Raw genomic sequence first — 18,099 nt, 5'->3', positions numbered from 1 at the left:
AGACAGTGGTTTGGCAGGATGTTTTCCTTGAAAAGCAGCATGGAGCTGGAGGACTGGCTTGCCCCAGGGAGCTGGGTTGGGTACGTGAGCCAGGACCTCATGCAGGGTCCGGCAGAGAGCGGCCACCACAGCCGGCTCACGGCGCGCCCACCTCCCAGGCTGTCACGGCTCTGGATTTGGGTATGAGCACTGGTACCGCCAACTGGGTCTTCGGTACGATGCAGGGTGTGCAGCGAGCCACAGAGAACTACTGGTTCTCTGCCTCTGCAGAAATGACTTACTAGTCATTTCTGCTCAGGATGCGACTTCACTTCTGCCTGTCTCCTAGCAAAATTAGCAGAATCATACCCCGCCTACCTCCCTCTGCCAACAGAAATTGTCCTCATCTACCCCCGGAGGCAGCCAGCTGCCCGCGGCCGCCTCGGCTCCGCTTCCCTCTCCCGCCTCTGCTTCCGTCCCGGCGGCCGCCCCGGCCCGGCTCCCCCCCCCCGCCTCTGCTTCCGTCGCTGACTCACTGTTACCATCTGCAGGCCTGGGCAGACAAGTTATTGCTGTCACCCACCCATCACCTAAGCTGAAATAGGCTTATGGACACTAGGGGACAATGTGAGATTCACCAGGTGGTCTTGTCTCTTGGCCATTGTTGCTTTGTGTTCTGCTAAGTGGCAAGTGACTGAAGTCATTTCTCTTCAGGCAAACTGACATGATAGCAATGGTTTAATTTAAAATAAACCTACTGAAGGATCTGCTGACATGTCTAAGAGGAAGGGGAGTGCATCAAAGTTGTGTCAGAACAGAAAAAAAGTGTTATGTTCATACGGTTACAAACAAAGAGGAAAACAATAAACCCTAAGAGTACTTATTCTGGTGAAGAGAACAGCAACACCAGCGCTTAGTAAGGAGTCACAGTGTCTGAAAAGACAAGTAATTTGCTCAAACGTGTGCATACAAATACCTATATCTCACTGATAAATAATGAAAGGGCAGTAAAAAGCAAGTATTAACACAAGCAACTTTTGCTGCAGACTAGAGGAAAGCATTCCTCCAATATGAATAACACTTTCCTCACAGATTAATGGTTGGACTTGATGATCTTGAAGGTCTTTTCCAACCTTAGTGATTCTGTGATTCTGTGTATGATATTTATAACAATATGTGATATTGTTTTAAAAGGTACAGTTGTATCTTAACAACATCCCAGTGCCCAGAGCAGTGTGCAGTCACACTCACCCAGTGGGATTTCTCCTGCCAATACAAAATGCACCCAACCACGCAGAGTTCTAGCAGGGAAACTGGAGTCACCAGATAATGGATTAACCAGTAAAAGGTTAATCACTGGCATATGTGATTTTAAAAATGGGCAAGGTGTAGAGCTGTATGCTGATCTGGCAGGACGACTATTAGAAGAGACTTGAGACAGATATCTTCCATTGTGGTTGTATATATCTGAGCATGGTAGTGCAACTAAATGCTTAAAGAGTTCCCCTGTAAGCATACATTAACGGAGAGACGATAACGTGCAGAGGTAGGAATGAAATTTGCGTTGTCATATCTCTATACGTACATAGCTGCTTGGTAAATGTTAGCGGCATTTACACTGAGCTGGGCATCAACCGTAGCCCAGTTCAGACAGGTGAATCTTACAGTCTTAGAGTACTGATTTCTGATTAGTAAACACAACAATTTTTATTAATGCCTACAAGTGCATGCTTATTCATCACAATTCACAGAGCATGGATTTATTGCAATCTATGCCTTAAGTTAAGATGTAGTTAACATTTGATCAATGGGTTGAAACTATGAAAACAGACAGTTTTCTTAAGTGCTGTATGCAGAAAGCGACAAAAAGAGTAATGCTCATACCAGGCACACAGAAGGGTGCTTTATTTGTATTTTCATGGCTAAAAGGTGGTGTTGAATCCAACTTAATTTTCCTATAGAAATGTGAAATGTTGATGAATTTGATTGTCATGCAATAGATGTTTGGCATTTCTGAATAACCCCTCTAAGTTTGTGACCATTCCTCCTCCATTATGTATATTTAATTTGAGTAGATTCTTCAACTGACATAACTTAAGCTGACATAACCGTGATTTATTTCCAGGTTGTTATATGTATCAATTAGAAATATATCCTCTTTTTTTTCTGTGAAACATTTCTTCCTTACTAAGATATCACTTTCACATTTGACATCCATAACAATTAAGTAGCATATACAGAGCAGTTTCTGCTTCTAAGAGTAATCCAAAAAGTAGCTCCCTAGCACACTGTTCTTGCAGCATTGGTTGTTAGATTCAAGAGGTAGGATGATATGTAAAATCTTGGTTTTCTGGCCACCCAGTGCTTCCAATGAAATCAGTCTTGCAGTATCTGCCACTAACAATACAGAAAGTCGAGGTGCATAAATAACTCACAATCAGCTGCATGAGTATGGAACTTACAGTAACACAGGTCTGATATAACTGTTTTAATTATTTTCTAATGCAGACGAGGATCCAATGTCTCTCTGACTTTGGATATGAGCAGTTTGGGAAGTGTTGAACCTTTCGTTGCTGTGCCAACCCCACGAGAAAAAGTAGCGATGGAATACCTACAGTCAGCCGGCCGGGTCCTGACACGGCAGCAGCTTCGAGAAGCAGTTGCATGTTCTCATTTACTTCAAACAGAATTCATGGTGAGTTTAACAACAAGCTTTAAATGAGAATTTTTGACATAATTGGCATAACAGAAACTGGGGGGGAAAAATAATTGGGCAACACTAATGTCAAGGTATAAATCATTTCCGAAGGGCAGATTCATCAAGTTTGCACACAACACCAAGTTGAGTGATGTGGTTGACATGCCTGAAGGATGGGATGCCATCCAGAGGGACCTGGATAAGCTTGAGGAATGGGCCAATGTGAACCTCATGAGGTTCAACAAGGTCAAGTGCAAGGTCCTGCACCTGGGTCGGGGCAACCCCTGTGATAAGTACAGGCTGGGGAATGAAGGGGTTGAGAGCAGCCCTGCCAAGAAGGGCCTGGGGGCACTGGTGGATGAGAAGTTGGACGTGAGCCAGCAATGTGTGCTGGCAACCCAGAAGGCCAACTGTATCCTGGCCTGCATCCAAAGCAGCGTGGCCAGCAGGTCGTGGGAATTGGTTCTGTCCCTCTACTCCACTCTGGTGAGACCCCACCTGGAGTCCTGCGTCCAGCTCTGGAGCCCTCAGCACAGCAAAGACATGGGCCTGTTGGAGCGGGTCCACAGGAGGGCCACAAAAATGATCAGAGGGATGGAACACCTCTCCTATGAGGACAGGCTGAGAGAGTTGGGGTTGTTCAGCCTGGAGAAGAGAAGGCTCCAGGGAGACCTTATTGCAGCCTTTCAGAGCTTCAAGGGGGCCTATAAGAAAGATGGGGACAGACTTTTTAGCAGGGCCTGTAATGATAGGACAAGGGATAATGGTTTTAAAGGTCTCTTCCAATCCAAACTATTCTATGATTCTATGATTAGGTAGTTTCAAGGTGCTGTTTTATGTTCATGCACTAAAGAGAGATGTCAGTCAGTTATATCCATGGATAATACAGTTTCCTCTTGAAGTCCCAGTCATCAATGGGATAAATGTCATATTAGAGCTACAGGACTGTAATGTTGTGACAGTTTCAAAGAGATCATAAAGGTTATGATGACAGAAAACACAGTAATAATTGGAGATTTTGTTTATTCCCATGTAAACATCACGTATTCCTGCAGTTTGAAGAATAAATTTTTAGTCATTATAAATGACTTTTTGTAGCAGGCAGGGACACCCACAATCAGTCAGTTCAAAATATCTTTAACAAGCACTCCGTACAGCAAGTCTAATATACTCAAGATGAAAAAACCTGAAGTGTCCTACAAGTGTATTTAATATTGAAAAGGGCAAGAATCTGAAATGAAGACAGTGGCCAGGTAGAAAAAAGTCAGAGCAGAAAAATTCACTCAGGAAGAACATGTTATTACATACTACTTTAAGAAGACCTGAAAAAAACTGGTATTGCAAAACAGCCAGATTAAAGAGGCTATCAGAAATAAGGAGACAAGCATTACAAAAGAAATAGAACAGAGCATAAACTGAAGCCAGTTGAATGTGAAACCTGAATAAGGCAGGCCAAAAAAAGGTTTTTAAGTAAAAAAAAAAAAAAATCGTAACTTCAATTTTATATAGATCAAAAGCATGAAGCTTACCAAAGAGTACAAGGATCAATAGATGATCAAAAAGGTAGAAAAGGGATTTGGAGAAGTTGAAACAATAGGAGAGAAGTGACTGCATTCTTCGCATCTGTGTTGACCATAGAAGAACTTAGGGAATTTCCTACATCTGTGGCAGGAGTACATTCAAACAGGTCACTGGAGAATCTGTCTGATATTGAAGCGTTAAAGGAAGAGATTCTAGAACAAATCAATAAAATTAATAAATGCTACTCACTGGAATAAGCTAGTATTCACCTAGGAATCCTAAAGAAGTTCATATATTCAATTATTGATGTATTATCTGGACAGGTGTAACCTAGCATTTGGGCCCCAGCAGCTGAGGAATCAGGCGACCAGAGGTAACAGGAGTTTTTCAGAAGGACTCCATAAGAGATCCAGAGAACTGCAGGCCTAGAAATCTGATGTCTAAATCAGAGAAATTGGAAGGAATTATAATAAAGGAAAGAAGCCAATAGATATATGAACAAATGCAATACAGTGGGGAATAATCAACATAGTGTAGCAATGGAAGGATTGGTTTCTTCTCAGGGTAAAAGGAGGTCGCCAGTGGAGTCCCAGAGGCATCTATTCTGGAGCTGATACTGACCAAAATTTTCTTAAGTCATCTGGAAAAGGCATTAAATAGTAAGGTGGCGAAGTTTGATGATGACACTGAATTACCAAGGGTAGTAAAATTAAAAATAGATGTCAAAGAAATTACAGGAGGATTTTATAATGGTGATGAGGCAGAGGAAATTCAGGGTTGATAAATAAAATGTTATGCATTTGGGAGAAAATACTTTTGTCTGCTTTGATGGGTTCTGAAATACAAAGCTAAGAATCTTGGGAAAAAAACTAGAGAATAATCTAGAAAACATCGTTATGACATTGGAAAAATCTATAATGCATTCACAACTGCATGCTGCTCTGTTCTCTCTCGAAGCACGTACAGAAGTATGGCAAACATAATCACAGACTAGAGCAGCTTCTGTATCGGGAGATACTAATAGACAAGGATTCTTTTGCCTAGAAAAGAGACTGTGAAAGGCTCTAACAAGCCTATAAACTCATGATAGCAAGGAGAAGGTGGATATGGAGTGATTATTCAATGATTTTTCATGCTAAAAGAACAGTATCAGGTGACCAATGCAATGCAAAGAAAATCTTGTCCCATGCTAGTTCCCTCAGATGCCTCACTACCAACTGCTGTCGGAGGGTACCAGAGAGGAGGAACCTAACACAACCAACCACCCAGCCTATCCTTAGCCTAACTTTTTTATCTTTCACAAGTCATTAGCAAACTAAACTAAACAAGCAAAGCTTTTTAAAACTGGTTTAATAGCTCAAATTTAATAAACCCACACAGAAATATGTATCTTAACAAGGCACGTAAGAGCAGGAAGACCTATACAACCGCTTGAGCATATTACAGGTCTAACAAAGACATACAAACAATTCAGTTCTTATTAAACATGCCAGAGCACGTGATCCCTTGGGTTTCATTTTGGTTTCAATTTGTGCATGTAAGTCAATTGAATAGATGATGAGTGCCATCTTGCTCTAAAACTATGAATGCATTATGAATAATTGTGTCCTACAAAGCAGTCCTTTTATGCACCTTTAAAAAGCCAGGGTGTATAGTAAAAGTCATTTGCTTAAGAAAAATAATTCCCTCTGTTGTTTTACCAAAAATTGGTCTGACAGTGTACATGGAAAAAATTATAAACATCCAACATACTTCTATCACCAGTTATGCCATCGGGTCTCTGCCATTCTGCTGCTTAGGCGGGAAAGCTAGGAGAAATAACTTCATCGTGCTTAAACCCCCCATGCTAGAAGACACTTTGTACAGTCAACTTGGCACCTCTGTAGATTTCTATTTACCCAAATCCTCTCACACAGCATCTGTGCACAACTTTGGGGCAATAGACACTCACATTTTATTTGTCCCTTGCGGGGCACAACATGACTTTGGCCATAGAGTGTTTCCACAGAATTTTATTGAAAAGATCATGACTTGTCTATTCCATTTTTAAACCATTTTTTAAAATGTGTTTTAAGATGAAACTGTTGAGCAGTATCTGTTTAATATCTTCCTTGCTACAGATAATAGCTTTAGTAGGAACTTGAGGCATGCAAAGAACGCAATATATAACCCTCACTCATTCTGCTCACTCAGCTTGTTTTAACCAGCTAAAGAAATACAATAAGACAGTCTTCTTGAGACTAAAACTATTAGTACCCATGAAAACCTTCCAAGTGTGCAAAAGTGGAGAAATGTGCGAAGTTTTCAATGGAAAACTAAAACATGAGCAGTTTTGGTTTATTTTTAGTCATTTAATTAACATTTAATTTTTTGATTAACAACTAAGGGGGCATTAAGGTTTTTTCTTGTAAAAATGGTAATTTACATTTACAAAATATTAAAATATTTTCCTATAATATTTATTAAGAAAAAAGAGCTGCTTTCCTCTTTTTTTTTTAATTCTGACAAAAAAGTTGACTTCTTTTACTTAGGAGAATATCCCTGATTTGCAAGGAGGAAAAAACATAACTTGACCAGCATATACTTCTTTAGTAACTTGAGCTGCTGCTATTCAAAAGACAGAATGTCTGAAGTTGGTGACAGAACAGAAAAATTAATTATTCCCAAAATACTGGAATGTCAGAAAATACAGTCCTCCATGGGAAAGTGCCAGATTGTTAAATCTTTAAAATTTGATTCTCATGAAAATGGAGGGATGGGTATAATGAATATCTGCCTGAATTTTCCTAAATTTTGTGATGTTTTCTTGAATGCTTTCAGACACCCAAATCATACCTCTTCGAGTGTATGAACAGCTGTAGCATTTAAAGGCTAATGTGAGCCAGAATAGCTGTTATTAGAAGAGTATCGCCCAGAGAGGTGAACATGCACATGAACACGTTCTCCCATGAACAAAGGCATATATGCATACGCATCTATAATTGCATGCATGTACCTGAGCACATGAGTGTGTGCAGCTTATACATTCTTTGTAATTATTTAATTCTAATATGTATATATGTTTAATAAAACAAATCAATATATATTACCTATATAGCAGACTTTGAATGCTAATTTGCACATGTTCATGCTATTTGCAATCTACTGGGCTTATTTTCCCCCACGTTAGCAGGAACGTTATACCCATAATATCCTGATTTTTTTTCTAGAATAATCTCTTGCTTTTCACAGCCTGGTTCAGAATAAGTGACTTGTCAGTGGCTGTGATCCGCGGTGTATTGTCAGATTTCTGTCATGCCCTTGGCCCCACAAGTACTTCCTACTGGGAGGAGCCCACTGACTAGAAAGTGTTTACAGGATGTAAGTGATTAATATTATTAAGTGACCTTGTTGGCCCAGAGAAATGCATTTCTGTTTTCAACTCAGTGGCATTTCTGCATTTGTCAGTAACTCGCCAACTGATCAACAATTTTAATTCTAAAATTTCAACAGGCATCAAGAGGGAGACAGCCAGGCAGCTGGAAGAGCCCCACTGCTCACTGCCTCTTGTTGTGCAGGCAGAGAATTCATCCTCACACATCTTTTTCCAGTCCCTGTAGACGACAGACATAGATCCCATTAAACGCAGGCTTAACGTATTGCTCTCTCTCAGTTGGTATATAGTTTAGCAGGGAAACCTTTCAGAAGCCACGCACTGGTGGTGTTTATACTAAGCCAGAACCGAACCAGGGAAGCTCTAGGTCAGCCGCTAGCCCATACCAGAGCCAGTTACGACAATTCGGAGCCCAAGGGCCAAGGGGAAGAGTCTCACAGAGGTCACCACTGGGAAGGGGTGAAAATCAGAGGTGTGTATAAGGGAGGGTTGGAGCACTAGAAGGGGCATCAGAAGCAGGACAGAGGAGAGATGGTTTGACCTGAAGGAATGAGGATGAGGTTTATGCAGGAATGGAGTATTATAAGTAAGTGAGAAGATCCTGTGCTTAGCACAGGCACCATATGGATGGCAGTACAGGGAGCTGAAAAAGGATTGGGTGAAGTACCTGCAAGGGAGGTGTATCCTAGTAGCAACACTTTGGCTGGCGTGAAATGAGAGGCAACAAGTCATTCTTTTGAGGAGTCGGCTGAAGAGCAATGAAGAAATTCAGGAAGAAACTGAATGAGGGAGAGGGGAGGAATAAAGAAGGTCCGCTAAACACATGGGCATAAGGCAGAGAAGATGATAGAAAAATAAAAACCAGCACAGAAGTAGTAAGATGTTCAGAAGCCAAGTTGTGAAGCAGAAAAGAATCAAAGCAATTCATTATGACCCATCTAAATTTTACTTAAATTTGCCTTCTCTTCAAGCAGAAAAGTAAGAGGGTAGCTTCCCCTGCTTGGTAAACCCACGTAAAGATCTGCTGTTGGGTGCATCCTTGGCAAGTTGCTAGGGGCCTTGTCCCTGTTCCTCTAAAAAAAACCCACAGCAGCCAATCATGCTGGGCAGGACCAGAGCTTGGGTCTGAAGGACAGTGGCCATACATCTCATCTGTGCCAAAGTCTCGGGCAGGCCTGTGGAGTTAGAAACCAGCTGATTTTGGAGGAAAATCCTTAAGCAAATTTTCCAGTGGTGCAAGTCAAAGGAGGTTTGCACTGAATAGGGTAGGAACTTACCTTTTGTGCCTCCTCGTGTTCCTATGTGTCTGTAGGAGGCAATTATTGAATATGCTGCTGTCTCTTTGGATAAATGTCCCAGGCTAGCAAGGAAGTTTTCAAGTCTCTAGTAATGACCGTGCTTTTAAGTAGAAGTATTAATTTACTGAAAATCAAATTCCAGCTTACCTTAAGATAATTTAAATAATGGTGGCCAAAAAAAATCAGTAATAAATGAAATTTGTGTCAAAATTTGTGTCAACTGAAACATTTGTTAATGTCATTTTGCCAGATTGTTTCAGTTGGTAAAACATCCGTCACAATCAGGAAATAAAAAAACCTACATGTTTCATCTTACCATTTTCAAAGGGTTGTTCTTACTCAACAGTAAGAACACTAACAACGTTTCAGGACCTCAGAATCAAAATTACTCTTCCCCCCCTTAGACCAAGTGAAACATTTTGTTCAGTGAAACATTGGAGGTTTTTTACTTTTCATGCTCACAAACAGTTTGAAAAACAGTAATTTTAAGTTGATCAGGAGTTTACCATTTGTATATTTTCGGAACTTCAAGCAAACTGTAACGTTATTTACTTGCACATCTGTGTATTTAAAGAAGACAACACGGATAAGTCACTAAAAGATCAAAATGAGAATTAAGAGAAATAGCTTCAGATTCTTATTACACTTCCGAGTCACTGAATGCAAAAGACTAAGGCACTTCATTCTAGTAGTTTCTGTAAAAAGCAAGTGAGGTCTTTGACTGGTGTTAAGGGCTTTGCACAAAATTTTTTAAAAAGTTTGCCATACATTAATATTTAATTATTTTGAAAGTTCCTCCCCAAATTATGTAAAATGTTATGCTTTTCTGCTACAGTACTGCACTTTTCGACTCCACTTTTCTAGAACTATTGTGCTTTTTAACCTCTCTCCTAATGCTGTAAAAACTTTGCGTTTAATAATTCATCAGAAGTGTTCCTTGGAAGTCACCCCTTCAATATGCAGCTCCCTGTGTTTATTAAAGGAAGGGTGTTGACAGGCTTGAGGTGGGAACCACTTTTTTTCGTAATAACTTTGATGTCAAAAGACAGTTGTGTAACAGCAGATGGCCTTCTGGTGATAATTTCCTGCATGGCTCCTTTGGAAACACCAATCTGATTTAATTTATTTTTTATAGGAAATACCCATGAATTTTGTGGATCCCAAAGAAATTGACATCCCGAGTCATGGAACTAAAAACCGCTATAAAACAATTTTGCCAAGTAAGTGAGTTAGCCCATTGGTTTCCTACTATGACATTTAGTCCTGCTTTGAGAATATATTGCTGTGAAAATCTAGCTGTCTTTACCTTTGATCATTGTGTACCTATTGATAAGTGTGTTTATAGTCTATATAGAAAAAGCCCAAAAGCCCAGTGCTATAGGACTGGCAAATGCAGACTCTCACTGGATGCATTAGCAGGTAAACTCTTTGGCAGCATCCCAACCACGTACTGAAATGCCACCTGGGTGCATGCTGGTTTTCTCTGGAGGTCAGCTCAGGCAGATGGGTAGAGAGAGGTCTGCCATGCCTCGCAGTAGCTCCCTCAGTCTGGAGGATGAGAGAACCAAGACAACTATCTCCATCACAGCCCACACCGTCTTGCAGTCACTGAATTCCTTCCAGCTGGGTCAAGCTACTTGGGATCCTGTCCAACATTAAGTGGCCAGACTAGAAAAAACAAGTGCATCCTATCCTTTCTTGTAGTGGACTTCATATCTTTACAAGTCCTCTGGTGTTTTTTTCCTTCTCCATGCACCAACTGGCTTTGTGGAAATCTGTTTGCATTAATAAGGAAACCACTCTCACACAGTGCTGCCTCGTCGTTGCTGTAAACATGTTACTGTTTTGCTATACTGCTTCTGTATTTTCATTGGCCCAAATTCTTTATTTCTGGCCAAGTAACAATTGCTTTGTTATAATTAGAGGTGATTGAAAAACTTTTCAGTGGAATAGTTTTCCTTCAAAATACACATTTCTCTGATAATGCACCTATTTTCATAACATTTGTTGGGGGGAATAATGAGATATTCCATTTCTCTTTTATAAATAATTTTGGTTTGTGTTCAGTTTCAAAATGGGTTGCCTTGCACTAAATGGGTTGCCTTGCACTAAATATAGACATGAATAGTTGAGTTTTTATAAATTTTGACATCACCAAAGTGAAAAAGTTCAGTGATTCAAAATGTTGGAAGACACTCCCACACGAAAATGTAAACACATCCCTTTGCTTAGGTTTGGAATGAAGATTACATTTAAAATTACAGCATATCCTATCAACTAGTAATTTGTTTTCTAATCATCTCTATAATGTCCTTGTAGGCCCATGTTGTATGTTAGTCATGCAAATTCACACGCTTCAAATGACAAGATTTCTCTCAGCAAGCCCGAACGCGTTGTGATGTGTTCACATCATACAACGGCCTTGCAGTCACATTAATGAAAACTGATGGCCTTTAGCCGCGAGATTAGTCTCAGAAATGTGATACGTAGCTGGCAAAGAAACTCGTCGTGTGGAGTCCTTGCTTCCCTTCAGCCCCCAGTAAAATTTCCATTGTCCTCAAGGTAGTTTATCTCTTGCAATCAATAGCTGGGTGCGTCTGAGTGCAATCGAGGAATGTTGAGGGGAATTAAAGAAAGTAACTGAATGGAAGTTATATACCAAGTAATCAGAAAATTCAGCATCCCTTAGAGCCTGGCCCAGTGTCAACAGGATGTACACGGAGGGTGAAATCCTGACCCCTTTGACGACAGCAGGACTTTTGCCATCAGCTGCAGTGGAGCCAGGATATCGCCAAGCCTCCCTCCGCCTGACGGGCGGATTTTTGGAAGGAGTTCTCCCTTCCCATAGCACCTCACAGCCGAGCTGCCCCAGCCACCATCAGGTTCGTCTTCAGCAACACCTTGCAGATGCGATAAGTCCCATTTCACCGCAGCATGTGTTTTGAATCGGGACACGACAGCTGGGCCGTGGTTGATGCTGATGAGCTTTGAGAACCAGCATGCCTTAGTGCTTTCACCTCCAGCGAGCCGGGACGTGCCGCTAACTCCGCGGCACGTTTTCAGTCCAAGCACGCTGCCGATGTGCACCACAGCTACTCACTGACAGGCGCTTTGTAACCCTCCTTGACAGAAATCAAAAGGTCTGTTGTGTGTTAGCACCAGGCTCTTTCAAAGAAGATATTTTGAGGATTGAGGCACATGCTCATAATAAATACTCGCACGCCCCACACCCAGTCCAAGAGGGTTTGGAAATGATTTGAGCAATTAAATAGAACAGCCTTCCTGGTTTCCTGCTCAGATGATATCAACCCGCTGCTTCATACGCCCGCATCAGCTTTTCCATTCCCAGCGCTGGGTGCGTCTCCTGCATCGGGGCACCTGCGGTGACAAGTGACGTTTGAGCTGATGGATTATCTCCTAAAAATGCCCAGTCCTGCCAGCTCCGCCCTCTGCGCTGCGGAGGACGCTCTCGTTTTCTAGGAGATAATTCGGTGGCAGGGTGCATGAGGGCAGGTTCCTGAATAGATACTACCCAGCCAGACACACTCATGTGAAATAAAATGAATGCCTGATGAAAATTATTCTATATGGAAAACTATGAAGTGCAGGAAATGTTACATTTCTATGAAAGACGTTTCAGTTGCAGTATAACATAGCCAACACTCTTATGCAAACACTAGGATGCCTCTCTAAGTTTTCTAAGTGTTGTTTGCTTTATAATAATACGCTAATACAACCAACAAGGGGACAGTGTGGGATCAGAGGCAAGTGGCTAAACAGTTCCTTAAAATCACTGTTTCTCTATCCTTCCTCCCGTTTGCAACCCCACCCACTGGTCCTCTTAAACCCCACGCCGTACCTTCAGCTGCATTCCCTCTGTCATCCACCTACAGCGTTTCTCACTCCCTCTGAGCAGGTTCCCAATCCTGCACACAGATTTCCCGGCCTCTCACCGCAGTCACATCCCTGTGGCAGAACACCAGCCCTGCTGCTCCCTCCTCACCCTCTTACTCTACATCTCCACCTTTGCCTGTTTGCCTCCTGCAGCCCCCACTACATGTCCCTGCAGCAGGACCTCGGCTTCAAAGCCCTGTATCTTTCCCCTCCCTATTTCACTTTTCCACCTCAAGCCAGAAGCAGAATTCCCGTGGTGCTTCAGAGCATGCGTGGGCTCTTGCTTACAACGGAGCACGTGGCTTAACACTATTCTGTGGATGTCTCCATGTGTGCAACACATCCAGGGTACCTGGATGTCGTTCCTTACCCCTTCCTGAAGGGTACCCACAGGGCAAAAGCCTAGATGAAAACACTTGTGGTGGAACAGCAGATTCACAGCAACATGAAGGTAGAAACCACTTGGCAGGTCAGACGTACAAATCCACAAGCTGTTGCTTGAAGTGCTTGTGCTAAAACTGCCTCTTGCACTCCAGCTAAAGACAAGGGGAAAATTAAATCTAAACTGAATGAACAAAGCAATTTATTATGCAAGTTTATAGAGAGATGCTGGAAAATGGTTCTCTTGACGTCGAGAATTTTCAAGCTCCCTTGCACTGTAGTCCTGACTACAAATGATCTTGTTTGCTCCAGTCCTGCTCCCTAATGAAAGTAATAGGATCACCAGCAGGCTTTCAGAGACTAAAGAAAAAAAATCGTATTTACAAAGCAGAAGGAGAAAAGGTGTTTAATCTTAGTGGAATTCAACATGGGTTCATCACAGTTTTTTTGTATACCCATGTGAGTTGACAAAATGTGTCCTAGCGGTGGTCACCAGTATCACAACATCTATAATATTTGTAAATAGCCAGTATTATAATAATTCATCTATGTTAGGCTGCATAGTTAAAAATGTAAATGGATATTAGGCAGACCTTATTTTTAGTAGATAAGAAAGAGGTACTTTGCATGAATGAAACTTTATTTTGTAATGCTGAAGCATGTTTTAAAATTCAGAAGCACTCACCGTGATAAATCTGTTAAATTTTCCATTGAGAAATCCTAGATTACATTGGAAGTGCCATGAAATTATTCAGCTGAGATTAAAAAATTATGCATAGTTTACACGTGTTTTATACATGAGATGTTTTGAGGCAGTTGTATTATTTGCAAGTCTAATAGCCTATTCCCCACCTTATTACCAAATAATGTCAGTATCATAATTCATTTATAGACTGCAAGGAAAACCAGGAAAAATAGAGGTGGATGAACTTCAAAATGTTTCACTTCAAAATGTTTCAATATCTGAAAGGTTTATGATCTTTTGGGCTGCAAGTGTGACAGCAGCCTGCTTCACAAAATTTTTGTCTTCCTTTCCTGCTCAAAAAACAGAAATACCTTAAGGACAGCCCTTCTCACAGTATTTCAGTCCTACTGTTGGTAAGGCAACTAGGTTTGGACTAGCAGTAACAAATGACTTATCTTGGAAATGCTACAAATGCGAACATGCCCATGCCCTAAAGTATTCAGAACATGGTAGAAGTCAAAATAGAAGAAGAAAGAACGACCACAGCACATCATACCCACCGCACAACGAATACAGCCTTTGCAACGGGACAAAGCCTGGGTCTTCATGACAAAGTGGTGTTCATGGAGTGGATGAGCCTCCAGTATCGAAGGCAGCGGGGGAGGCTGTCCAGTGGTGCCACCATATAGCCCAGCTTGTTCCCTGCACCAGGCAGTCTCATGGGAGCAAGCTACAGCCCCTTTAACACCCTCCTGTTCCTCCAGCCTGGTAAATTCAGGCCAGTATCAATTTTTTAAAGATGGAGTTAAAGGAAGCCTCTTCTTTAGGGAAGAATGGGAGAGCTATTCCAGACTTCCTAGATACAGGGAAGAAACCAGCAGTAATTTTGCCTCAGTCAAAATTGTAGGAGACATTTTTTATTGGTAATTATACATGCTTAACAGCTCTGCTGTGTTTCAAGATGCTTTACAAACATTGATGAATTCAGCCTTGCAGCGACCACCTGTGTCTTTCTGCTCTAGCTTCAGACTCTCAGACTTTGCCATCCTTGAGGAAAAGATTATTACCTCCAAGGTATTTGTTATTCAGGAGGAAGCAAATTACTTCCATTTGTGTCTGATGATTGCTTAGTGGCTCTGGACTGTCAGTGGCACTCAGGTTTTCCTCATTTCAGAGCTGAGTTTATAGCACTTACCTATTTCATAACTGATCAGGACTGTTAATTTATAAAAGATTCCCGTTCGGAAGCAGTGTTTGTTTTGTTGATTGGAGTTGGAAGGAGGTCTCAGAAATTCTGAAACTGATGTAGCTGCTCCTTAGTAACAGGGATTTATCTCAAGACATGGTAATTAAACTGGATGTTGAGTCTGCTTGGAAGAGGTTGTGTAAGGTAGGGGTCAAGCTGCACCAGGATCAGAGGCATTGTGTGAGCTGGAGGAAGCCGGTATTTTTCCAAGGCCACGCAGCCTGAGGCATTTCTGGAAATGGCTAATAACCACTCTGTGCTGAAAAGGAATGAGAGGTTTCCTGCCCTCATATTGTTAAGGGGGAAAAAAAATCCTCTAAGTGAAAAAGTTGGGAAAGCTAGTACAGAGAGATTTTAACACATGCTAACTAGAGTTCATGTTGTGCTATTAACACAGAGGATGAAAATTCCATGCCCAGATTTTGAGCTGGAACTCATGCATTTACTTGCACATTTTAAGAAACATACTTTCAAAACACCAGCCTGGGTCCTGCAAAGGCTCCATTCCTGTCCAAGATGCTCCTGTGACCTCCAGTGGGAAAAGGACATAAAGTATGTCTGGGATCATCCATACTCTTCCTTTGATTTGCAAAGGTTTTATCTTGCTCTTAGGAACAGGAAGAAAAGTCACAAAAGAAATCCAAAAGCAGCTCTGAAGATACCAATTTTTGCTACAGCATTTGTACATCTATTGTATGTTTCCTGTGCAAACGGCAGGGCCACGTAATAAATACTGTTTTCTTACCACTCTCCAGTTCAGCATCCACATAGGTCTAATGCCTAGATTGCACTCAGCAAAGCAGCTATCCAGAGACTATTTCCAAACCAATAGGTGTCTGTATACTGTCAAAAAGCTCCTGATTCTATTGATTATTTAAGCAAACTGCCAGAATAAAATATTATTTTTTCAGTACAGAAATATTTCCATATCATTTTGTTAACAGTAGGATATTTTTTCAGAAAGGGTGTGAAGAAAGTCAAAGTGTGCCCCTAGACAGCCACAACACAAGCACCTCACTCCCCTTCTCCTTATCCCTTTCTGTTATGCTGTGTAATTGAATATTTACTGGATTTCATTACAAAAAGGTAATACATGTGGGATCACATCATCACAAATGAGCAAGCAAAAACTTCCTTTGCAGGAGGGATGTAGTACTGTACTCAGCAGAACTGGCCCCCCCTCCTTTCTAGATCATCCAAGACAGTGAAGGAAAGAAGAGTGTGAAGAAAAATGTTCCTGTGTTTTGGCGTTTTGCCTCCAGTCTAGTACACACGAATGGTCACAAATTGTGTCAGACGAGAACACAGGACTGAGCGGAAGGATATAGATTACCTAGTCCAGCCCCTTACAGTGAGCTTAAATTGGTATAAAAACACATAGTTGATTTCACCCCAGGCAGAGGGAGCTTTTCTTAATTTAAATCCAACTGTAGTCACTGGAACAGTACCGCTTCAGGCAAAGGTATCAATCGAAAGGACTTGGTGTAATTATCTAGCATCATACAGTGATACGACACAGGTTTCAGAGACAGTCTGGGCAGGTCAGCTTGATACTCAACACAGGCAGACTAGACTTTGCTGAACATTGCCTGCACCTGATAGTGTTGCTCCAATGCCCACAGCTTGCTGAGATACTTCTACGCAGCCCAGCATTGTGCGGTATAGGTGTACCTTCGTTACACATGAGGATCCTTTGCAGATGGAAGAATTTGATGCATAATGCTTTAGTGCTTAACAACCCCAAATTACAGTAGATTATTTTCTTCAACAAGTCTCTGATTCTCTATAGAAATCTTCTAATTATGAGTTTTCTTTTCAATTTCCATCTTCCTTGTGCTCTTAGATCCACTAAGCAGAGTGTATTTGAAACCAAAAAATCCATCTGACTCCTTGAGTACCTACATAAATGCTAACTACATTAGGGTAAGTAAATGTACACTCTTCATGTGCTTTTGCGACAATATTTGATTTTCCACGTAACTAGCTGATTTTGCCAAGGTGCCACTCATTTTATTCCTACCCATCTTCATTGATAATTCCTAATTTTTTGTCTACATTGGTGTGATAGAAACAGTTTCATGACCTGTTTTTAACAAATGGTTGCAGTAAGAAAACAATTTATCAACTAGTTTATAAAAAACATTAAGAAACATATGCACTACTATTTGTTTACTTCAGTATTTACCATTTAATATTGTCCTACTGCCTTATAGTAAGGAAAACAGGGTTACCTTTTAAGTGACAGAGATACTGGTATGTTGGTAAAGAGAAGATCAGAGTCAACTGCAATATAAGCTGTATGGTTGCTCATTGCAGTCATGTTATCCACAAAGAAGTTCAGCGGTGATGGTTTTTTTTCATGCATAACTATATTAATATGGATAACTATATTAATTGATAGCCTTGAAATCATCAGTTAAGTAATTAAATACTGTAACAAGTTTGTGAAAAGGAGCATAAACAGATGTGTTAAATATACACGTGTGCACCAGCACACATACTCGTTCACATTTTATACCCTATATTGAATTGTTACATGATACAAAGACTTTACCAGCATGAACCCTGTTGGAAAGCATTATTTCCAAGTGTCAGCTATGTTATAATCCTCGATCACACACACACACAGAGCCTTCTTGAACTCATGGCACAGTGTATGCTGAATAGACTACTAAGAAACTACCTCAGTCATGTTTCAGGAGTGTAGTCCTGAAACATGCAGTCCACTACCTGCAAAATTAAATGTTTTGTTAAGAATTATGTACCAGATCCTCAGCTGGAATAAATGTAATAGCGTAACTGAAATTTGGCCCCAGCGCTCTACAATGATGTTGCTGATATAAATAACAGTACATGAATATGCCCCATGCCCTTTACCCTGCCTCACTTCACATCCTGTACTTTCAGTGCTTTGTGTGAAAGACATCATCATGTAACTAAGCAGAGCAGTTCTCTTTGGAGAGCAACTCTTCCATCAGCCAGGCCATGTTTTGAGTCCTCTGAGGTCTCCCTTTTCCCCATGAC

The 18,099-nt window shown here is 41.1% G+C and overlaps 1 protein-coding gene across 1 annotated transcript in view; it reads left to right on the top strand.

Moving 5' to 3' along the window:
- Nucleotides 1-2,487: 2,487 nt before the first annotated feature.
- Nucleotides 2,488-18,099, top strand: part of PTPRR (protein tyrosine phosphatase, receptor type, R) — a gene marked incomplete at its 5' end in the record, with an annotated part of 36,691 nt that continues 21,079 nt past the window's right edge. The window contains 3 exons of the mRNA XM_010284984.1: nucleotides 2,488-2,674; nucleotides 10,005-10,089; nucleotides 16,919-16,998. Of these exons, the coding sequence (XP_010283286.1) occupies nucleotides 2,488-2,674; nucleotides 10,005-10,089; nucleotides 16,919-16,998 (352 nt within the window). The remainder of the gene's footprint in view (nucleotides 2,675-10,004; nucleotides 10,090-16,918; nucleotides 16,999-18,099) is intronic.

Source organism: Phaethon lepturus, unplaced genomic scaffold, assembly GCF_000687285.1.
Source record: "Phaethon lepturus isolate BGI_N335 unplaced genomic scaffold, ASM68728v1 scaffold17904, whole genome shotgun sequence".
Lineage (NCBI taxonomy): Eukaryota > Metazoa > Chordata > Aves > Phaethontiformes > Phaethontidae > Phaethon > Phaethon lepturus.
The sequence above is the reverse complement of the archived record's forward strand: the minus strand, read 5'-3'. Positions and strand labels throughout refer to the sequence as shown.